The sequence below is a fragment of the Rhopalosiphum padi genome, chromosome 2 (assembly GCF_020882245.1).
Source record: "Rhopalosiphum padi isolate XX-2018 chromosome 2, ASM2088224v1, whole genome shotgun sequence".
Lineage (NCBI taxonomy): Eukaryota > Metazoa > Arthropoda > Insecta > Hemiptera > Aphididae > Rhopalosiphum > Rhopalosiphum padi.
The window spans coordinates 49,853,225-49,878,525 of NC_083598.1; the positions used below are offsets into that span (position 1 = coordinate 49,853,225).

A 25,301-nucleotide genomic window follows, 5' to 3' on the forward strand; every position below is an offset into this window, starting at 1 on the left:
TTGCGCATCCGAACCGACCGTAAAGAGGCGGCAGTTTGAACAGTTTTTTTACAGTAAATTTTTGAAAAAAATCAAAGATGAGTGTACCTACTTATCAATCCTACGTATATTACCTATACCCTTGAACACTTGATAAAATATAAGTAAATGGATAATTATAATTCTAAATGTTATTATCTTTTATTTAGTGGAAATATATATGTAACTCTTGTCTATAATGTCACTAACCTAATCTATAACTACTAAACATCAAAAAGTGACCACATTAATACTATAATATAAACCTTATTGCTTACGGTGCAGTTTAATTACAATTTAATGTGACACACTACTTCAATTTCAATAATTATAGATAAAGTTGTTTGTGATCTGTTAATAATTGATAATATAACAAAATGTTTTAATGAATCAACTAAACAATTTAAATCCAAAAAATCACAAAATCCTGCTAATGTTGATTCTCAAATTAATGCACAGTTTAAAATATGATAACTGCTTTTATAAAAAGATTTACAACTTCAAATGAAATCTAGAATTAGTTGAAAATGAAAATATATTTGTAAATGCCAAAATTATTTTCTTTAAATTAAAACACATATACATATGTACAATAGTGGATTAAATAGTTTTACTTGACACTTATTTGAATATGTTACTTACAGCTATGAGCAAATAATATCTAAAAATTATTTTATGCACAATACTTCAATTTGTCATGTTCCTGAAACCAAATATAAAAATTTAAATTTAATTTAATAAAACTACAGAATATATTACCTTATATATTATACATAGAAACATTGCCCATTGGTAATCATTTTTGAAGTACAAACATTGATATAGAGATTAAACATAATAAATGAATATTATTAACACCACACAAGATTAAATTCCCTGATAGTCTTCTTTCAAACTATCACTGTAGTCACATGTAAGATTTTGGTGAAATAATAGTAATATAGTAATAGTAATATTGCCAGATAATATTTATTCTTTCTAAAAGTAAAAACAAATTAAATTTTAAAAACAATGAAGTTAATTTACTAAAATGTATCTATTGAAGACTTTAAGTTAAGGTATTTTTTATAAGATTAGGTACTTACACTTTAATATCATGTTGCAATCACGATGCCTGCTTAATAAAATACTAAAAAGTCATAAAACTTCTTTCTAGTTTTTAAATATACACGTTGATCACAATTGGGCATTTAAGTATGAGCATCAAAATAGAAATAAGAACTAGGTAATAATTTTTTCTGAAATCAAATATATGAGCTAAAATTATGTTTGATATAAATTGAAAAATAAGCATAAAAAAATATTTTACTTACAACTTATGTGCAAATTTGATAAATAATTTTGTCCAAAAAATATGTTTTATCTTGTATTTCACATTTTAGGCTCGTTGAGTAGCAGAAGACTAATGTTTGTAATGTGCCTGAAACCAAGTATAAGAATTTAAATGACATTTAATAAAAACTCAATAATATAATAATATTACCTTATGTACTATGTAAAAACATTGGTAATCATCTTTAAAGCGTTATAATGTGTAGAAATCAAACACAATTTATTAACATTTCGTAAACACAGTGAGTTCAAATTTCTAGGAAACCTTCATTCAAACTGTCGCTGTAGTTTTGGGTAAGATAATAGCAATATCCGTGTTGGCAGATAATATTTAACATTTCTAAAAGGAAAAACAAATTTAAATTTAAAAATAATTAAGTTAATTTACTACAATATATTATTTTAACCAGTCCTTTTTATAACATTTGTATATTAACTTACCTTTTGAAATAATTATGCAGGTAGGTCTACTCAAAAAAAATGTTGAGTAACAACTTATTATACTTTTTCTAGTTTTCACACAATTATAAAATTATTTGAACAAATCAAAATGTTAACACTTTATTGAAAATTGAAATAACTAGTAGAATTTACGACAAAATAAACATAATATTAAATTTTCAAATTGTGTCATGCTATTTATATTGGTATTTCCAAGTGGAAATATAGTTCTAAATATTAACATATGAGCGCTAGTAGTTATTATTTTACAGCTGATTTATATCACTGTTTGGTGTTTACTATCAATATTTGGTATCTGTGTTTCAAGGTAGATATATCAATCCACCTTGCTCTGTTTTAAATACAATATCAAAACCGTTTATTATGTAACCTCAAACCTGTACAATATATTTAATCGTGATCCGTTCCTATTTATTTTATATTTATATATTTTATGGCAATTGCCTTTTATTTCTTATCTTAAAGTTATAGCACGTGCGTAATCTAGAAGCAATTACTGTTACTGCCTACTGGTCGTGTATAAATGATACAAGACTATTAGGTATCGGTATGTTTATTTTTATTACAATATATATTTTTAATTCTAATTGATTTTACATATTCTAACTGGCGAATCATCATGTACACAATATTTTACATTTGTGTTACCGACTGGACTACTGACGATTATTTAGTATTTTATTCTAGATCATAGTTATGCTATAAAAAATAACAATACCTATAGGCTATTATAAGATAACATACTCGATAAAATAAAAAGGAATTGTTTTATACATACATATTTCCTTTGCTTTGAAAATTGTCAGATGCAATATAAACCCATAAGCATTTAGTAATAAGTAGTAATTATTAACGAATTTTTTATATTACATACCGAATTATAATTATCGAGCTTGTATCCATTTACTAAGTATTTAGTATAATAGACTATATTATCCTTATTCCTTAGTATTTAAAGTAGAATATCTCCGGAAGTTTTCGTTCAAATTTCGATTTCAATACGTCAAAATTTTCAGAAAAGTTACCTGATTCACATTTGCCTTTTAAATATATATGTTCTCATTTGAAAAACCAAAGTTGGTATCACCACAGGATACTCCCTAAATGATTTGAAAAATCTAAGTACTCGAAAATATCGTCTTCAATTACATTTAAAAATTCCAAAAATCAGAATTTGAATATATACATAATTTAAGCATAATAATGGGGTGAGCATGCTTAAAAAGTTACCCTGTATATTTGTTGCTAATTATTATTTTATGATGTGTAAAATGTATGACAAATAGTATTAGTAATCATATTGCAATATTATATTGTAACACTACCATCTTGTATTTATTTATGATTCCAGTGTATTATATATTGTTAACTGTTTTCCAAAAGTTAGAAATGCCTAATTTGTATTAACAATAAGTTTAGATGACTATGTCAGAGAAATTCATACCTAAATAAAAACTTTTATAAAAAAAATGAGTGATTATATAAATAACAATACAGTCTACGAGTATAAGAAGAAATTGAATGAATTAAATCAGTCATCACAAAAACCATATTTAAATTATAATTAATCAAAGAAGAAAATCGGTCGAAATACTAAAATAAATTATCAAGCTGATAGAGGGATCCTACATAATATTGTAACGTTACGAAGTTGATTGAGACAAAACTTTAATAAGTAGGTAAGTGTTTATTTGTTAGGGTAAGCAGGTATACATAATGAGATTAATATTAGGAAGACAAAAGTGTCAATTTCGCAGCTGAAAAGGGAAAAAATAAAAAAAGTATCTGGATCACGATGTTGATGTGAGGTAAATGTAAGAAATAACTATGGTAGTCTGAAGGTGGGGTAGTTATCAGTGGGGGAAGATATTTGAAGAGAAATTGCAGTTTATTATAGAAAACGGTTTTTGAGTAGCAATATTTAGAGTGGTCCTTATTTTGAACTTGTAAATTTTTGATTTCTTACCTTCTCATTTTATTTATTACAACTATAAGAATGTAATTGTCGTTAGATTTGGTCATTATACATGTATATTAGATTTATAACATTTTGGCAACCAATAAATAATATACACATAATAATAAAAAATTTTTTAAACAAATTAAAAATGTTATAAACATATCAATCAAATTGTTTACTTTCTAGAAACCATGATAGACTTTTACGAGTTGAATACAACAATAAAGTCTGTTGATAAGTAACACTCGATTATCGTTGTAATTGTTATTATAATTATTTAAATAAATAAATTGTATAATATACTATAATTACTGTGTGATTTTAGTAATAGTTTACCTGATATAGTTATATTAGCTTAATTAAATGTAATCGTTTTAATAAATAACAAGTGAAAAATGTCACCTATCAAAAATAATTCTCATATTTAATTTTTTTCAAGAACTTCTAAAGACTCCAGAAGAATATTGTGATGACATCTGTCAGTAATATTAAAGGCATCATATGCATTCAAATTTTATAAATTTAAAATGTCTCATATAATATTGTATGTATACTTATATCCTACATGACTTAAATTGATAGATTTTAGGTATAGGTAATAAAATATCTTGATTTAATATAAATATTATAAAAACTTATTAGTTTATAAAAAACATCAACAGATTTTTATGTAAATATATAGTTTTAATAATGCATGTAGATTTCTTAATTCTGATTAAAAATGGACATGGTAATTAGTATGCTTAGAACGACAAAACCATTAATAAAATAAAATATTCATCATTACATATTTTTTTAACAACTATGCGTGTAGCTTTTTCAAAATTTGCATGAAATATTTTTACACCTAAGTTTTTATCACTCATAAAGTTATAACTAAGGCCGTAACTGTGGTGAGGGTCCAGGGTCCCCCCCAATTTTTTAAAAGTAGAAAAATGTATTGGTGAATATAGTTTATTGACTATACATTTTCATCATTTTTATTTGAAAATACTTTTTTCGTACATAATATATTGAACGACGGATCAGTTTCAAGTCACCATGTTCCGTATATGTTTTCAGTAACATGACTTGTGCCCTTTTGAATATATAAAAAAAAAAGGTAATTTTGACTTGATACAAGACTATTATTACGAATTAATATCAATATCACATACTAAATATAGTATTGTATAAAAATGAATTGTTTAAATAATATTATAATAATATTATATTAGTTGGTATATAATAATCCATATTTTTATTATAATATAAGTATTAATTTACATTTTTTTTAAAATATTTCTTATTAAAACTACTCCAATATTATGACGATTAAATTATAAAATTATATATTACTGTGGATAATTGGTTGCTCTAGCTAATATATTAAATTTTTGAAACGGCCATGAAGTTGGAATGAAGAAGGAATGACTAGCAAATTCTAACAAATTACTCGCGAAATTTTGGCATAGATTTTGAATGGATTGAGCGATGTCGGTGGGCCAACTTCATGGCCGTATTTTTGAATTCATTTCGTGTGATAGAGCTTATAATATACTTAAATTACGTTTTCGTAGGTAATGATAATTTTTCAACAAAATGCTTATATTATAAATAAATAAATTCAATAAACATAATAACTGCAGTACTGTGTTGGCTATACTTATAATAACACAGTATTATATATTTGTATTTTAGCAATTATTCGGACATTAGTCATAATAGTCATATTATAATATTCCGAGAATGTTGGCTAGATAGAAATGATCAGTTAAATCATAATGCTGTGCTGGCTAATTAGAATGACACGTCATATTATATTATAATAATATTTAAACATTAAGTTTATTTTACTAGTATAATGTATACTGTAGATACTCGTGATTTATATTATTTTTATACTTCAGTTATAATTTTATAAACCTACGTATCCGTTAAATGTTTTTATTTTAAGTACACTTTGTTTAATAGTTCTGTTCTATGAAAATGGATTTTAATTTTAAATGTTAATTTTTAGTGAATATTTTTTTTAAGAAAACCTATTTTGCGTCATTGTGTTTGAGTGTTCTTGCGTGTTAGCATTTTCTAATATTATCCAAGTCAGCTATCGTTGGTATTTAAGAAAGACAAACAAGACATTAGATATAGGTGCAACGAATGGATATTGATACGCGAATAATATGTTTCTTTTCTATTACACAGTTATTAAAGTAAAGGTGGTAATGTAATACAGGTAAGTTTGATTTATCAGTGGAATATTAGAAATAATTTTAGTTAAAACTACTCACTTTAATATTATAGATAGTATTATTATATTTATATTTTATTTAGGTATATGCACGAATTAATTATATTTATTTTCAGGTATTATGTTTATTTTTACAATATGTACAGTGTTGAATTCAGTAGACAAAAATATATATCATTTTAATTGTGGAGTACGGTTTTTTATTTATAAATTTGAATTATAGAGTCAGATTGGACAACAATGATTACCGTTTTTCGGATCATCGTTAATATTATATACGTCTTGAATTCAGCACTGCTAATGAGGGTAATGGGAGATTTTTAGGCACATAAAAAATTAAATTAAAATGTTATTGAATCAAAAATATATCATAACAATTATAATTTTAGCTTAAAATATACATAACACTATAAATCGTGACAGTTTCACTTATTATAGCTGTCCGGCTGTTCACCCATTATCCTCTGTGTGGATTAGGCCTAAAGTTTATATACTCGGGGAAACCACAATAAAAAAAACGCGCCACATGCAATACCTCATACAACATTAAGGTTGATCTAATATCGACTTGCATAATGTGTTAAGGTGGTGAGGAGACTTGCAATGCATTATTGTAATTTGTAATATAAAATAATATTAAAAATAATATATACTAAAATACTAAATGCATAAGACGTACTGTAGTACTCAAATATATTACGCACTTTTTGTTGTCAGATGTAAATAAATAAAAATGCTCTTCAAATACAAATAAGTATTAAGTATTAGATCTTAAATCTAACATTATTAACAAATATAACATAATTTGTATTTTTTTAAATATTTCTTATTAAAATAACTAATATTTTTAAATTATCTTTAAAATATAATTCAAATTAATACATTAAAAAATTATAACTACAGTAAGTAACGTAATACTGTCAATAAATTATGGTATTAAAATCGAATCGTTCAATTTATAACATTGCGACTAATTAATATTATTAATGTAATAATAAAATACTAATTTAAAAATACTATAGATAGATATAATATATTATAATAAAAATAAAAATACAACTTTTGTGTATAATATTATGTAGTATCATATAGTAGAAAATATAACAAGCTTAATACCTACACATACATTACTACATAATATTTCTTATATTATCCGCGTTCCATGTCCCCACATCTACCTATATTTAATTTTAGTACTTACAAATAAAATGTTGTTTATTTTCACATAAAAAGCAATACGCGAGCTTTTGCAACTGGTTTTTAGATTTTAAGCATTAAATGTTCAATATATGATTGTTATACGGTAGTTGATTTGTTATTTAATAATTGATAGACATCATGATTAGAAAAAAACCAAAGCGTCAAAATTAAGTCGTTTAACCCGAAATATGTTACACGATAAATAGCTAAAATATGCTCTTAACACTGTGTCTCTGTGTGATCGGTCGGCAGTTGTCTCATATTATGCACCTTCTGCATGCCGCGGTCGCTCGTCCATGATCGCAAACATTATAACAGCTCTCATACATTCGGGTTGTCGACCGCAGTTGTTTTCAGTTGGTGGCCATATGCCACCCACGCGTACAAATATTAATCCGTTATGAAAATCGATTATATACATTAATAAATTAAATTGTTAATTATGCGTCCCAGATGTTTTCGTCTAAAACGGACAATAGGCGTAAATGTCCATTTGAAAAATATTGAAATTCCATTATATTTTAAATCAGTACACATAAACCTTGTTGGATGTGGTTTTCATCGCTATTATCATCAGTTTTTTGGCTTCTTCGCTTGTTATCCATTTTGAAGGTAACTCGTGGCCCGTGGGCATGAAATTTCAATATAGGTGTACATAATTTTATAATATTTATTATGATTTATGTAACACAACCGGGTTACTTGTACAGAAACTATCGAATTATATTCTATAATTAGAGTAAAACTGGTAAATTAAATATTAGGTTTTTCGACCTTGATGACTTCAGTGAAGATACCTCGTACCTTTGACAAAAGTTTATTTTATTTTTTTTTTTTGGACGTAATACTGTAATGATATGCTCACACATCATATAATTTATTGTATATTTTATTATCTTTTTAAATAAATAACGGTAAAGTTGTCGCACGCAGATAGCAGTCAATAAAAACCAATAATCCCTATTGATCACTGATGAAAGAAACGATTTACATTGTTTGGCCACGTAGGAACTCACACTTTACTGCGACAGTATGGCGCAAGGCGTGTGATCTTTTACGTGTGCCGCCAAAGACAAGGGATGGTCCAATGGGGCTCTCCGCTGTCACTTCTCGGAGGACGCGGAGGCCTTTGTCGGAGCCGCCTGCGACGCTGGCAGGATTGACCACGTCGTCTTCTCTCATCAGTGCGTACGCACCATTAGAATTAGTAACATCTCTCTAGAGTGCATGAGCACCAAATACTTTAATAATACACCCACCACACCGGAGACAGACTGCGAGCGACAACTGGACCATTTTCACTACTACGAAATACTTCAGTGTTGTTTTTTTATTTGGATCCGTGTGATCAACCCATTCTAATTTTGTTAAGACAATTACTGGTTAACGAGTTCAACAGCGAATAAGGTAAGGTGCATGAGCATTATTTCATTTGCGTTGATTTGTGTAAATCTGCTTTTCTACACTTAATCTCTATACAGTGTATTTGATTATATTCTCGAATCACGATCTCGAGAGCCCTCTGACCATCAGGAGGAAGGTAATAACGTAGTTTTAAGTAATTCTAATATTTACATCTAATTGGTCACCATAATTTCCCAGCACTTATAAGTGTAGGAGAAAGGTTCCATAGATCTGACATTTATTAAAGGCTTGTGTCCTTTATACTTGTCGCTAATAAAATTAACAGAATCTCACTATAGGCTTCCCATCCTTATTTTTAATTTCTCTTATTTTTGCGTTATTACAATACATAATGTACAAGGTAAAATAATTTAAGAAATGGTGTGTTCGGATAAGCGACCCGCACCGAAACTTTGCCACCTCAGTAATTTGAAATTATTAGAGTTATTTTTTTGTTTTCTATTATTTAATCAAAATTAAAATTATACAAATTTGCATAATGTTATTGGTAAGGCTTTAAAATAACAAACACAGATGCATTTTATATACGCTCAACGAAATGCGTGGAACAATTAGGCACGTATACAGGGAGGGGTTGGGGTACACAAATTTAAAAAAATTTATAATAATTAATAATAGTCATTAGTTATAGTAGTTGAAAAAAAAATAAAATACAATTGTATAGAATTGTAGTTTCGGTTAATGCTTTGTGGTTATGTAACGTTCGTTGAGAAGTTATTTTTCAATTATTTCCAAAATAATAATAATAATATAATAATAATATAATTATATTGCTGATTAACTGCAGTTATTTCAAATTATACCTAATAATTTAATAATCTTTAAATATATTTCAACTACTTATATCTTATTATACTTAGATATTAATTATTTATTATAAATATACAGCTAGTTAGTATGTGTCAATGAGTCATAAATATTGTATGTATAATATATACAATTTATTTTTCTAAAATATTTTATAATATAATTTATAATTTGTGTACGAGGAGTCGTATTCGGGTTCATTCAGACTTCAGTTCAGCGTCGGTCGTTGCGGTACTGTTCTCAATCGGAAAACAATTATGAGGTAGTTCGACAGTTTTAGAACAACGAGAACTTAACCTAGGACAGTTAATTATAAAAAAAAAACCACCTGGTCCCAAATTACTGTAATAACGCAGAGGGTACGAGCAACTTTTGTTTTAAGTCCCACGACGTTTGGTGTGAAAACGAGGTTAAGCTCTTCAAATTCCTCGTTCTTCCATTCGCCGTATCATCAGCTGTGTATCGAAGTTCTATTCTTAAAAGTTATCAATCGTTCAACAGCTGAAACCTACTGATTAGGATCCCGAAGCGAAGTTTGAATGCCCGCTGCACCTTAACTACCGATTCATTGGTTTTCACTAATGCGTCGTACGCAAATACGCGGCAAACGACTCTTTACTGCGCCATAGTGACAATTAAATCCTATTATCTAACATATCGGATGAGCTTATCTAGAGACCTATTCCTACTTACATTCAACGTTGAAAAAACCCCGTTTATTATTTTCCTATTCCCCCCTCCATATATGTTATAATTACATTTTTGCTATATTTTATATTGGCGATATTTATTCCATGCGATATATGGGTTTCGCGATAATTTGTTAATAATTCATAATTTTCATGGCAGCATTTATTTCTTATATTTCACGGTAGGTTGGTAACCAAGCCATATGTGTAATAAATTATTTATATAGGTCTTGAAACAGATATTTTCATAGTACAGTATTTAAAGTATAATAGTTGAAATGATTACTTAGCTTTATGTTTATATATAAACAAACAAATAATTTATATTGTACCTGTTCAAAAAACATTAATATTCTATTCATTGTAAAACAAGTTGTATGTTCATTCGTTATAGTTTTTTTTTTTGTAATAACATCTAATAATGATTTCTTATAAAGTGTTAACTATTTTGACATTATTTTTGATGTTTATAATACGATATAGCAGACCCGGCGAACTCCGTTTCGCCACCAGATTCGTTTTATGTAACATTTCGTTTGGTGATTAAAAGATAAAGAAAAAAAATTTTTTTTGTTATATATTTGAAAAGGAAAATATTTATTTCATTTCACAACAGTAATAAATTCATTTCAATTACCTACTAAAATGAAGTGTTATTTAATTGTTTCATTGTAGTGCTCTTTGGTAAACCACATTTTTTGTTTTTTGGTCTGACGTTAACACAAACAAAGCGGATGGTTTCCCAACTCGTGAACACGCAACGTATAACTGTCCATGTGAAAAACAATGATTTTCCAAATTTATCCCGCAAACACTAAGCGATTGGCCTTGCGACTTATTAATTGTCATTGCGAACGCAAGGCGAACTGGGAATTGCAATCGTTTGAAGTCAAACGGAAGATCAGTCGGAATCATTGGTATTCGAGGAATACATACATTTTCACCTGCGTACTTTCCGTTAATAATGGTTGCCTCAATTAAATTCGGCATAAGTCTCTTTACCGAAAGTCGAGTACCGTTGCAAAGTCGCGGTGGATTCAAATTACGCAGTATCAAAATAACTGTACCAACTTTCAGTTGCAAGTTATGTGGTGGAAATCCTGGTATCTCCAGAGAGTTCAAAAACTCCGTTGGATAATTTACTACATCATCGGGATTTGTTATTGAATCAACGGATTTGTATGTCACCAAATCGCCAGCAATTTTTGATTGAATGGTGAAATTCAGTGCGTGGACATCATTATTCTTTGCTGCAAGAATTGCTCGTTGACTTAACCAAGCATAATTCTTATAATTCTCACTAATGTTTGGGAAAACATTTTCAATAAGAACTAATTGAGTGTCTACAAATCGGCAAAAGTCGTTGGTAAGAGTAATTAATCCAGATGTCGCATCAACTGGGACTTTTCCATTTCCAAGATCTAACAATTGTTTGGAAAATTGTGCAGCACTTTGATCATTTTGAAGTTGAACTCTCATATTAGTGGTTAGCGATAATGTTTTTACGTTATTCCATAAAGGTGATGCCTTTAGGCAAGCATTCAATTCATCTGCAGGCGTTCCACGGGGAACTACTGGCAACGTCTGCCTGAAATCGCCTGCCAACAATATCATCAAGCCGCCAAAGATGTTGTTATTTCTCCGAAGATCCTTCAGTGTGAAGTTAAGTGCTTCAAGTGATTTCTTATGTGCCATTGTGCACTCATCCCAAACAATGAGCTTGCATTGCATTAACAATTTTCCAATTGCACTGGATCGGGAAATATTGCACGTTGGAGTATCAATTGTGTTTAAATTGAGTGGCAACTTAAGCGCAGAATGTGCAGTACGACCGCCATCTAGAAGAGTCGCCGCAATTCCAGATGATGCTAACGCCAAAGCTATGTCACATCTTGATCGAATAGTGGCCAAAATCAATGAAATGACAAATGTTTTCCCTGTTCCTCCAGGTGCATCCAGGAAGAATAGACCACCAGTATTATTGTCCACCGCTTGCATTAATGTTTTGTATACTTGTTTTTGCTGTTCATTCAGCAACGGAACATTATTTCTAACGAATTCCTGCAATGTATCAACATTGTATTGCAGCTCTCGATTTAATTCTTGGTTGAATGCATCGTGCATCGATCGATTTGGCGCAATCATTCCTACTTCAATCAGTAGCTTGTTTGCAATAGTCAAGCATTGATCCTCAATCAGAATCAATCCTTCATTGTAGATTTCATCGGTTATTTGGATGTCAGGATTATTCGTTTGAATACGCAAGCGATGCAAGATATCTTCACATATGGCGTCTTTGTATTTGTTCCATAACTGAATTGGTTGTGAAGGAAAACATGTGGTGATGATAATTGCGAACAGCGTTCGTATTTGGTACGCATTTGATGAAACAACTGAATCTGCAAGTGTTAAATCCCAATGAGAATCGTTCTCCAGCAAACCCAATAGTTGACATGCTTCTCGATATGTTTGGCATTGGTGGCCATTCACAGTTTTCAAATGCGCAAATGATTTCGGTCCACGTACATTTACTAACAGCAGTCGCAAATAAAAACATTCATCGTTTCTAGGATGAACAGTGTACATACGACCTAGTGCATCAGTTGAAAACACCTGTGGCCAGTCTGGAACTGGGGTTCCTTGTTTGCGACGTTGGAATTTCTTTGTTGATTGATTCCAAGTGTAATACTTGGGCATTTCAACGTACATCAGCGTCGCTGCGAATGGATCTGCTTCACACATTGCAAAGAAGCTAGTCAACGTTGTCGATGGTGGTCTCTCAGCTCGTTGTGCCGCATTAGCCTCAGTGAAGTAAACTCTTTGGCCATTTTCCAAATGCACTGCTAAATGTACAACTGTGGGATATCTTTCATGAATTTGAAATGACAATAATCGCCACAGTGCTTCATTAGTACTGACGTATCTGCCCATTTGGAAGTTGCTGATTTCGTCATTCACATTTTCCGACGCAATACCAAACACAGCCATGTCGCTGCCTTTTGTGACGTACTTGCACAAATATTTGATTGATTTGGCCGAATGACAACTCTCAACGTTTGCATGTGTTTCGAAAATTCGTGATAGCAGCGGGCAATATGGTACAATGAATTCATTTCCGATCTCAATCTCTTGATTTTGAACTTTAACTTTGATAGTTCGACCGTTATCTTCTTTTGAACGCCGACGATAAACTGGATATCCATCGTTCCCTGTGACTGTTTCAGCAACTAACGGTCGCGGATATCGTTTTGTGCACTTTCCATCAGCCATGCAAGGCGATAATGGATTTAATGCACCGCACGGTCCATGCACCATCTGTGACGTCACAATGTCGTGTAGACGGGGATCAGTGACTGGATCAGGAATTTCAGCTGATATGATGTCATCCACTTCATTTGAATGTAATTTGTTCAGCAACCAAATTAGGATATGAGCATGCGGTAGTCCACGCTTCTGCCATTCCACCGAGTACATATAACAACGTGTGTCACCAAAAACTCGATACTTAGTAAGCACATCCATCATAACCTTGAGTTTTTGCTGAAATACTCTGGCGATTATGTCATGGCGATCTTGCGGTTTTTGACCCGGTTCCAACTCGCGTTCAATTTCCGTCCACTTCGGATTGCATGTGACCGTAATAAATAAATCCGGAGTTCCATAATTTCGCACGTACGTCATAGCGTCTTGAGCGTATTCGTGCATGTGGCGTGGGCTTCCGATATAAGTTGATGGGAGAATCGTCAGTCGTCCAATATTCTGAACATCACCATCTGAATGAATAGCATCACGCAAGTGTATATAGTCCTCAGATCGTAGCTTTGGCTGATTGAATCTGATGAACGCTAAACGTTCGGTCTCGACTTTGACATACATGTCAACAGCGAATTGCTGGAATAGCCGACCGCACTTCAGAATGACATTCTCCTCATGTGTACGAATCATCATACGATACGCATAGTAATTCATTGCGCTTAGATTTTTATTATTCGTTGATACTCCTGAAAATGCAAAATTAAATGAATTGTTAATGGAAACCAATAAAAGTAATAATGGAAATAATTAGTGTGTGAATATTGTACCTGTAATTGGATCGACCATCTTCAACGTGATGTCGTATCCGTCTTGCCCTTGCCAATAAATGATTGGATATTGTAACGCATCGTACAAACGATGTGTCTCGTTTACACGATGCATGATATTGCTTCTTCGCTGAACGACAATGTCTCGTGATTTAGTTGGATCGCCAACAATAATTGCAGCAACATCATTAACGGTGGGTGCATTGAATCTTCGCACATGTTCACCTGTCGGAGTACAATCCGCTCTTATGACAAATTTGTGCGTATCCGATGGCATTCGTTCCAATGCTGTTTTGAACATATTAACCACAGCATTATTAGCGTGAAAAAATGCTTGCAACTGTTCAATAATTCGTCTCTTTAACTGTTGTGCTCCCTGTATATTGCACCGCACGTTCAGCTGATCCACCATCGACGAAATGAAATATATTTGCAGAAATTGATGCGGTTCATCTGGTGTTGGCACCATTGAACCATGCAAATGATATATTTGACCTTGTATCTGTAATTGCAAATAATCATTAAAATTTGTTCATGAATACATTGTAAATCGTGTGATGGTGTAGTGTGTGGTGTATATGAAGTTGTTATGTGTTGCAATTATGTGTTGGTTATGTGTGTTGTATCTTTTACCTTGCAAGTCGGCATGAAGCCGCCTTCTCGAATGATATTAGCTCCAAAGGAAGTCATGCGAAAGCAGTTATTGTATTCAAGGATGTGTTGAAGAAAATGGCTGGAATCGGGATCACTTCCATCAAACAATGTTTTCAGTGGCTGTGGTGGTGTAAGTAATGGATCCAGTTTGACTTTTCCACTTGCGCAGCACAATCCAACCGTTTCTCTTTTGAACTTTACCGCATTGCAATATCGGCATATAGTCGTCATTCGTCCAATATCCAAATTTTCATCATCACTGTAGTTCGCAGTGGGATCATATTGGAATGCCAAGCGATTGTATGATGCCAATGATCTTCGTGTGCTCACGCGATGTCTCAATCGGTCATTTTCTCTTATTATATTTTGTCTTTCTTCTCTTAAGTTCCTTGAATAGACTTGTTGCTGGCTTGCATGTCTTGTGCGGCGGCCGATGTTCGCACGTCGTTCTCTAGGCATTTTGGACTATGGACATAGTGTTGAATTTAACTTCAAATGCACGATCCATATAATTTACAATAAATGAAATTAACTGAACAGAGAATAATGATATCTGTCACACACTTTATCACGCACCGTTGCTATTGGTTTGAAGTACATGCTATGTATAATAGATGGCGCTGTATGTGAAAAACGATTTCCCCACTTTTCTGTTGAATTTTTCCTGAATTTTCCAGAATTTTCTTTGCTATAAACCTCACGGAGCCCAAGACCTTTCCAACGAATGCAAAACCGTGGAAATCGGTTCGTGCGTTCTGGAGTTATAGCGTCAGGGAGGAAAACCGGACTTATTTTTATATAATAGATATTATAAAGAGGAAAGATTTGATTGTTTGTATTGAATACGCTCCGGAACTACTAAACAGCTGATTTAAATGAAAATTGGCTCATAGATAGTTTAGACACTTAGAAAAGACATAGGCTACTTTTTAATATTAAAAAGGGCTGTAAGGGGTTGAAATAGGAGATGGTATATATTATAACAAAATTAATTCAAAACAATTAAATAAATAAAAAAGCAGTAATTATTTTACTATATAAAATAAAAATATAATTCTACTATAATATTATTAGACATATTTTTAGTATTCTATAGCAACTACTTAGAAGAAACAACAAACATTATTAAACGCAATTAAAAATACATATACCTTTGCTGGGTCAGCTATTATTAATATAATGTAAAAAAATCTCGGTTTTCACCTGAGGTGACTTTTGCCCGGGCAACGTCGGGTGGGACAGCTAGTATTAAATAATACTAATAATTTATTTTGTTTTTTAAGATCTAAATAATGTATAAATAACTATTAATTATAACTATGGGGTTGCTAGATTTTGAAATTACCAAACCCGTAAATCATATTGAATAATTTTTTTTTTTTTAGATAATATAATATAAGATAATCATATTATATAAGGATACAGTGTAAAACATAGTTATATTATTAAATAATACAATCTTAAAATTATTTTTTCTCAGCTTCTATTACTCAGTTAGGACCAGCAGGGACACCGAGACATACCGTATCATAACTGACCTAATCAAAAATTTATGTTTCGTTAAAATTATAAATATATAAGATAATCATCTGTATTAATAATCATATGTAATATATAAAGTTGATAATAAATTAGGTATATAGATATTTTGAAATACGATGATTATCAATAAACAATAATAACTATAACAATTTTACATACGGATATATTTATTCAATGACATAAATCACTTTTAAATGTTCTACTTTTATTATTTATTACAACTAGGTATTATAGTTATTATTTATTTTTTTTTAGTTTGCGAGAGTAAGAGAGTTTGTATAAGTCATCAATATAATTTATGATTGATTTACGCAATTTAAACATGATACATCGAAAGCAATTTACGTACTAGTCATTCGTTTGTTTTTATTTATACCTTAAACAATAAACATAACTATGTAATATTCTTGATTTATCATGTACAAATATTCGGCTGCAAACGAGTTGTCCCAAATACTGAATTGTATACATCAGTTTTTTTTTGAGTTACACGGATTGTGTATCTCATATTTTTTCGGATTACACACAAGTTTGGTGTAACTATTATAAAAAAAAATAAAAAATAACTACATAAATCATTTTAGTTATATTAAAAATTAGGCATTTCAAAGATACCGTTTTATACATTTTATTGATATCTTATTCATGTGTAAATTATCGTTTTGAATTTATCAGCACACAACTTATGTAAAACTTCATAAAACTGTTGAGACACAACTCATTAACTGCGAAAATATTCAATTATATTCATTCATACCTCATTTTTTTTTTTTTGGACATCTTTTTTATTTTAAAACACACCTTTGGTATGAGTTATATTACCAGATTTGAAATTAACTTTATTTATTGATTTAATAACAGTTTTCACAAACAATTTTTTTTAATAAATTTTATGTTCACCAATATTGTATTTCTAATTTTAATGTATGAATAACAGATCAATTAGCAGAGATGGGGTTTAAGGGTAAGTAGGTAGAAGTTTATGATATGAACAAATTTTGGTTCACCTATCTATTAAAATGACTTGTCTGTTGTTCTACTCGTGATTTTGAATATTATAAACGTGTGATATATTTGTATAGAGAAAAATGGAGTATTAAACTACGTGTTTGTAATGCAATTTGGTAAGTAATTTAAATTAGGGTTTCAAAATGTATTGTATAATGCTATAATGTTTTTTATTTTCATGCATTTATCGATTCTTGTAATTCAATTAATTAATTTTGTTGATAACGTTCAATCTAATCTGTATTTAAAATTTTATTTTTTTTTTTAGTATCCAACTTAAAATGAAAAATTAGATAACGTTGAACATTAACATTTTAAAGAGTTTAAATATTTGGAAACGTAAATACGATATATACATATATATATATATATATATTAGTATAAGTTAACAGTTTTAGAGTGATAATAATCTATAAATAGTAAATACATTGTAAGCCATACGTTATTTTTCAGAGAGGTCAGAATGATATTTTTAAGAATTTTAAAATTTGACAGTTAAATTATTTTAAATACAAAATTTATAATAAGTCAATACATTTCAAAAGTAATTAAATACGTTTTATAACAATGGTGGTTATATATTCAATTTTGTTATGTTCTCTATTATCCCAACCCATCACCAATGATATATCCTGTTCGTATTATTTGAGAATTTATTCATTAATTATATTTCTAATAGTTGTAGGTCCATATTTATAAATTTCAAACACAAATAATCAGAACTTTACAAAAAAATATTATTTGTTCCTATTGCCATTTTAACTATAACCACCAAGAGTGTCGATAAATATTGTAAACATATTTTGCGGAACCATTAGCCAAAAATTGTATCGTCTTTACGAATATACAACTTACTACTGTTCACCAACGTCGTTGCAAATATAAATGATGTCATTTTAAACAGTGGAGAACGTAGAATTTTACAATGGGGGCTTGAAAATAAATAATTACTCAGTTGTCACAGACTTTTTGGCTTGAAAAATAAAATGGTTGTTTTTTATATCTAATAAATTAAGCATAAAATAAACCAAAAAATATTATCCATTCCTGTTGCCAACTTTAACTAACTATTAATAGTATACCTACTGACAAATATCGTAAACATATTTTGCGGTTGTCATCGAAGTAAAAAAGAATATATCGTCTTTACAGCTAATCGACGACTGTCAACTATTTACCAACGTCGTTGCTAATAGAGATAATGTCACTATGTCAGTGTAATCAATGTAAACATTGGTTTTGTTGTCATAGAACAATTAGTAAACATTGTCACATACACCGTGATGACTGATAATCGCTTACAAACAAATATTCAAGCGTTTATAGCATTGAAAACTAAAGTACCAAATTTCATCAATTGTTATTTTCATAACCTTTTTTTAAACATGGAAATATATACCTTTATTGTATATACAGTGATTCTTTTATTATTGCACACTCAATTATTTCAAAAAGAATTGATGTTTTTGAAAGCATTTTTTTTACATAATTTCAAGTTATTAAAAAATAATGTTTTTATTAAAAAATTATATTTTAAAATATTTTTTATCCTTATATATTTTTAAGTTTTTTACATTTTTGAATGACAACATAGAATTTTAATTTCATATTTCAAAGCAGAATATTTTTTTGAGTATTTTGATACATAAAAATCGAATTTAGAGCAAGTAGTTTATGAGTTATAAGTATTTAAAGTATCACTATTTATAGTATCATAATACTTAGAAAAATATTATGCTTTAGAATTTGAAATTAAAATTCTATGTTGTCATTCAAAAGTAAAAAAATAAGAAAAATATAAGGATAAAAAATATTTTAAAACATAATTTTTTAATAAAAACATTATTTTTTTAACAACCATCAATTGATCTCATAACCTTTTTTTAAATAAGGAATGTATATAATTTTGTAATTTGTATATATATATATGTAAATATGAACATATACAAAATTAATAGATATTTTTTTCGATTGTAGTTTATACTAATATAATGCAGTTTCCAATGCATTATAGTTTTACCGATGATATCACCTAATATTTAATAGTTGTATCAACATCTATATATTATTACAAAAAATATTTTTTATTTATGAATTGTACGATACTTAACTTCATGAGAGTGATTGTAATTAATAATTGCAGACACTGTAGAAGAACTTCAAATGTATTTAAACGGTTTAAATAAAGCTCAATTTAAAGAAAAAGGTATGATCTTAGATTTATTATCGTGAAATATGTTTTATGTTTAACTATTAAACTATTATACATGGTTAATTAAACTTTTAAGTTTTTACGTTATAGCCTATAGTTTAAATATATGCCAATGTATATATATATAAATACGTATATGAGAGTGATTTTAATACAAAATTAACTATCGCAGAAATTGTAGGCTTTGAAGTTGACCCTGTAAGCGAACCGGTTGAAGTAAACCGTAAGTTCTTAGATTTATTTTTGTGAAATACGTTTTATACTTAACTAATAAACTTACGCGTTATTAATCGAACATTTTATTTTTTCACAATTGCCTAAAGTTTAAATGCATGCTCATGTATACATGTACAATTTATTAATGAGATTGATTTTAATAAAAAATTAATTATAGCAGAAAATCAAGATGATGTTCAAATTAATTCAAACGATTTAAATACAGATCAAGACATTACAATAAGTAAGTTAGATAGATTATAGTGAAATACGTTATATGGTTAAATATTAAACGATCTATTATTAATTAAACTTCATACCTTTTTGATATGTCATATAGCTTAAATGCATGCTATAATAGAATAATTATACATTTATCTATAATAAATTAATTATATAACATAATAATATATACATTTTTATTATTTATACAATATTAATTTTTTGTTCAACACACCATACAAAATTTTATGATATGTACCAACAGTTTATAACAAATAGTATTAATACATAGTTAGACAATGTGTAAGATGAAATTTAAAATCTTCAATCACAAAGATATAAAACAGAAAACATACTTAAAATTATGTTACATTAAAATAGTAAGGTGGTTGAAATAATAGAAATATTATGACACTTGTGGTGATGTATCTGGAGATTATAACGTTGCGAATTTGAATACAACTAAATGTATATATATATGAGTGTTTACTTGTGGGGGTTAGCAGAAACATGCAGTTATTAGACTGATAGTTAAAGGTCAAAATTATCAACCTTAAAAGGGAAGAAAAATCAGAAATATCTAAATTATCACGGCAAGAGGCAATGTTTAAAGACTATAAGGATGTTTGGACAGTATAGAATATTTATTATTTGGAGAGGAGATTTATAGATCAAATAAAGAATTTAATTATAGAAAACTGGTTCGCAGTTATTGATATGAAGTTGAAAGCGACACATGACTCAATTATGGAGGGAATACCTACACATAATCAATCAAAGGAAGAAACGTTGGGTGAAAAATTGTTGCCTTCAAAGTAAATTTCTCTCTTCGGGCAGGTATCCCTTCCTCTGCTGATCTCTAAACTTTAATAAGGACAGACATTAATCGTCATGTTATTAAATGAACACTGCAGTGTTTACTCAAAAAGATAAATCATTATTATTTAGGAAATAATTTTTTTGTAAAGTTTATTGTTATGATGTTTTGTATGTGTTATAATGAAAACCACATATATATATATCAACATGATGATTATTTATCCGAAAAATATTGTTCGCGACTGCGATAAGGATGGTAAAGAAATAACACTACTCTCGTCAACATAATTTTTAAGTTGCAGACGGCTTAAAATAAAGTCTTTGTAGTTAATTAAAATTAAGGTAGAGGGGACATAGCTAACAGTTAATGGATTAAATGTATCAGCTATTGTAATATTTAAAAAAATATATATATATATAATATAAAAGTTATTATTTAAATCATAAAAATAATAAACAAACATTAAAATTATTAAGGTATCATGTAATATATAAAAATCTAAGATTCTAAATTTAAATGCGTTTATCAAAGCAGTTTAAATATCATCACTAGGAAATTTAAATTATATTGCTGATCGTCGCTATTCATAATATTTAATGGGTTTTAATCATACAATTTAAAAATATATATTATTAATTTTATGAGCTTAATTATTTATAAGTTATTCAAATAGTCAGTTAAAATTCATCATAGATCTATAACATTTAGAGTAACAAATACATTATAGGTACATCTAATAAAATTTTTATATATAGATTTTATAAAAATTACATACATATTAATCAAATCTATCACCTTTAGATAATTATGTACAAATGTTTTTCAAAAATGTAAAGAAAATATCCAATATTTTCAACAGTAAGCACAATTATTCGGTAATGTTTGTAATTATTTTTATAAATATTAAATGTTAAATATATCACAGTAGTTGTCCGAGTAATAGTATAATACAGTTGTGTTAGTCTGTTTAATGATATGTTTTTTAACAATTCAAAAATACAGTCCAATAGAATAAAATATGTTGTCATTTATTTATAGAAATTCAACCAATGACTCCAAGTGAATTTTGTAAGGACCGCGGTGAGAAATAGTAAGACATCATAATTTACAATTATAGTTTAAATTTAAAATATCCAATAAAATATTGTATTCATGGCATAAATTATAAAGCCGTGTAAATGTGACAAAAACATCTAAAATTTCTAGATTATGTCTATAATATAAAATATATATTTACCAATACTATGGTTTATGAAGAGGTTCTTTGGTTACAATATATTCCCTACTTTATCAGTTATTCACATTATCATCGCATGTTTTAGTTTTTTTAAATGATAACTGATTTAATTACTTCTACTAGTCTTACTTTATGTTTCAACAATTTAAATAAATTATTAAAACTTGTATTATCAATTCCTATGAGTTCAGCTTCATCAGAACATTCATTTTCGTCAGTTGTTACCTACGCGTTACGCCATCTTATAACTTATACTCGAAAAAGTATTCACCAAGAAAGACAAAGGGTTTGGCTTTATTACATATAGAAAAAAAATATGAATACAATTTTGATATAATTATTGACCAATTCGATGCACAATCAACAATTCGAGGAAGACGATTGGAACTAAAATAATTTTGGTTTCAAATTTATGTTAATTTATAGTATTATTAATATTATTTTATCAATATACTATATTATTATGTAAAAAAAATTTGATTTCTATAAAGTTTCTTTGTAATTTATAAAAATTAATTATAGTTTAAAAAAAAGTAGTTATTTTATTATTGTTTGGAATAAAACTTATAATATATATAAAAAAAATGTTTGCTTAAAATTAGTTGAATGAAAAATAGTTGTAAAAATTATAAAACAGTTTTATTATAAAAATTAAATTTAAAAAAGATTATGAAAATGTGTAGAGATTCTGAAAAATTATTTTTGCACCTACGTGAAACGAGTTCAAGTTACGCCTATGAGTATTGGTACTTAGATTCTTTTCCAAAACGAGATTACAGCAGTATATATTTACATTACACACAATAAAATGTAATGCTTTATAAAAAAAGACTAAAAAAACGTCATTAAAAAATCAAATATTAAAATGTTTCTTAACGGTTTTAATATTTTAATAGTATCTATTAATTTAAAATTGTTTTATAATTTCGGCGAAGAAATGTAAGTCAAAAATTCCTATTTTAATTTATATTTATAAAAATTAGTAAAAAAAAAAAAATTAAAACCGATCTTCTTTCTTGTGTTTTGTCTACACATTCTATTTTATAGTACTTACATTATTATGTTTCATCATTACCTATTACAATAAGGTATTATTATTCAACATAATACTCGAACTACAAAAAAAATAAAATAATCCAATTACTATTAATGAGAGTTTTAAACTAGGTATTTATAACAAATTAAAGTATTCGGGGCGTATATATTTTTGTAAATGTATACCCAAATAATTATTGTGTTATGTGAATTTATATTATTCTTTTAAATCAATAAGCAAATTTTATTTAAAAAGAAAATATATTTTTATTATTGCATTTACCATTACCAAAAACTTTAAACATTTAATTCACAAGTTAATAAATTATGTCTATAATTTCAGCTATAAAAAACTCAAAGGCTTTGTTTAAAAGTAATTCGTTTTTAATTAATCATTGCTTATTTATTTAATTGTCAACAAGGTAGTCTGAGATGTTAATTACTCTTGGGTCGGATGACATGATTGTTTTTAAAGTAAATGCAAATACATCGAAAAGTTTTTTGAGAGATAAAAACAATATTCCAAAACATAGATGAAGCCACTTACTGATTTCTGATTCACCTTTATATTCAACACTCAGTCCAAAGTTTTGTATTGCCCTCCATCATGATTGACTGAGATGAAATCGATATTCTACTAAATTAACATTAGGCCATATTTTTTTTGCATGTATTATGAATTGTTAATTCGAAATCCACAACTATTGCCGTTGAAATTAAAACTGGCGGAGTTTACATTAGACCTTTTATTACCTTTTTATCTTAACTGGTATTCTGACAATCAGAAATAAATAGCCGATTCGTTATCTTATCAAAACAATAACTATAATTTTTATTATTATATGTATTATGTATATATTATGTTTTCGTTACGTATTAGTATTATTTATTATTCTTATTTCCTTCTTTATTTTCATAATTATAATATTATATTACGTTATTATTACGAACTGATGTTTAACATTAGGTCACACAGGAGGGCATTTTGTCATCCATTCTCTATAATATATTCGCCGCAGATTAACCAATTACACTAAATACATACGTAGCAGACTATGCCGACGACAATGTAATTATCTCATCTATGCATGACAATCCATTCATAGTATCTGCAAACCTTCAAACTCACCTAGACCATATGGAGAATTAGTATACCAAATGGAGATTTAAATTAATCCATAGCAAGTCTAAATACCACATTTTCGCTTAGACCAGCTCTTTCCTCCCGAGGTAAATCTGTGCGGCGCTCCAATCCCGGTTCAACTTTAAAACGAAAAGTGGTAAAATATCCAATAACACATAATCAACTTCCTCATCACGGTTATGAAGGGCGTGTGTGTTAGGTATACATAAATGTACATAAATTGTAATTATGTAATATACATAAATTTACATTCAAATATTACGTGCTTTGTATAATACAACGTCGGACGTCCAGTTAGTGTTTACAATGTCCAATTTTTCTACTTAAACCGTAATATAATATGTAATATGTATTTTTTATAATTTATACCAAACTATGAACATTATAATTATAACTACACATTTTATAATAAAAATTATTTATTTAGTTTATGTATCGCTTATTCTAAATTTATAAAATTATAATTTTTATATATTTGATTAAATTTATATAGGATGTCTTCCGTTTCGTAAGTCTGTCTACAAATTTTTTTGTTATTATTGTTTTTATTATCTACATATTTTGTTTAATGGCTATTATTTAACTATGATAGATGTAAAAGTAATGTTTTATAATTAATAAGTATATTGTGAAGTTTAATACTGTTTTGTATACTAGATATTTCAAAATACTTTTCAGATGATGCTAATAATAAATGAATAGTGTTTAATATTAAAATCATTTATTTAATTTACTTTACCACAATAAAACTTTTCTATTTGTAGGAAATGCTAACATCAACATTTTGTGATAGTTTGAAGTCTACGATTATTCTTTTTTTAAATTACACAAAACAACGAAAACAATTTTTCCGTTATATTTCTATTTGAAAAATAGTGGAAATTTTAACTTTGAAAAAACTTAACGTCTTATAAGTAAAACTACATCTAATTTTTTATCGAAGTCCACTCACAAAGTGGAGAATTAAAGCATTTTTTTCGACTACTTATCGTGCATACATATTCTA

At 28.3% G+C, this 25,301-nt stretch overlaps 2 protein-coding genes across 2 annotated transcripts; both read right to left on the reverse strand.

Annotated features, from left to right (window-relative positions):
• Positions 1–10,611: 10,611 nt before the first annotated feature.
• Positions 10,612–12,873, reverse strand: LOC132921880 (ATP-dependent DNA helicase pif1-like). Its single transcript, XM_060985122.1, has one exon. The coding sequence runs from the start codon at positions 12,863–12,865 to the stop codon at positions 10,790–10,792; it is 2,076 nt and encodes a 691-aa protein (XP_060841105.1). The 5' UTR covers positions 12,866–12,873; the 3' UTR covers positions 10,612–10,789.
• A 6-nt stretch (positions 12,874–12,879) lies between these two features.
• Positions 12,880–15,318, reverse strand: LOC132919001 (uncharacterized). The gene is made up of 4 exons (XM_060980355.1): positions 14,839–15,318; positions 14,206–14,707; positions 13,043–14,124; positions 12,880–12,966 (listed from the first exon to the last, which is right to left on the reverse strand). Exons 1-4 carry the CDS (start codon positions 15,316–15,318, stop codon positions 12,880–12,882), a joined length of 2,151 nt encoding a protein of 716 aa, XP_060836338.1.
• Between the last annotated feature and the right edge of the window lie 9,983 nt (positions 15,319–25,301).

What these genes read in the sequence shown, in the direction of transcription:
- LOC132921880 (XM_060985122.1), bottom strand. Translation starts at nt 12,865, where the DNA reads ATGTGTGAAGCAGATCCATTCGCAGCGACGCTGATGTACGTTGAAATG.
- LOC132919001 (XM_060980355.1), bottom strand. Translation starts at nt 15,318, where the DNA reads ATGCCTAGAGAACGACGTGCGAACATCGGCCGCCGCACAAGACATGCA. An exon ending in GCTTCATGCCGACTTGCAAG is followed by an intron (nt 14,708 to 14,838) that starts GTAAAAGATACA and finishes TTGCAATTACAG; the next exon opens with ATACAAGGTCAAATATATCA. An exon ending in GATGGTCGATCCAATTACAG is followed by an intron (nt 14,125 to 14,205) that starts GTACAATATTCA and finishes TTGCATTTTCAG; the next exon opens with GAGTATCAACGAATAATAAA.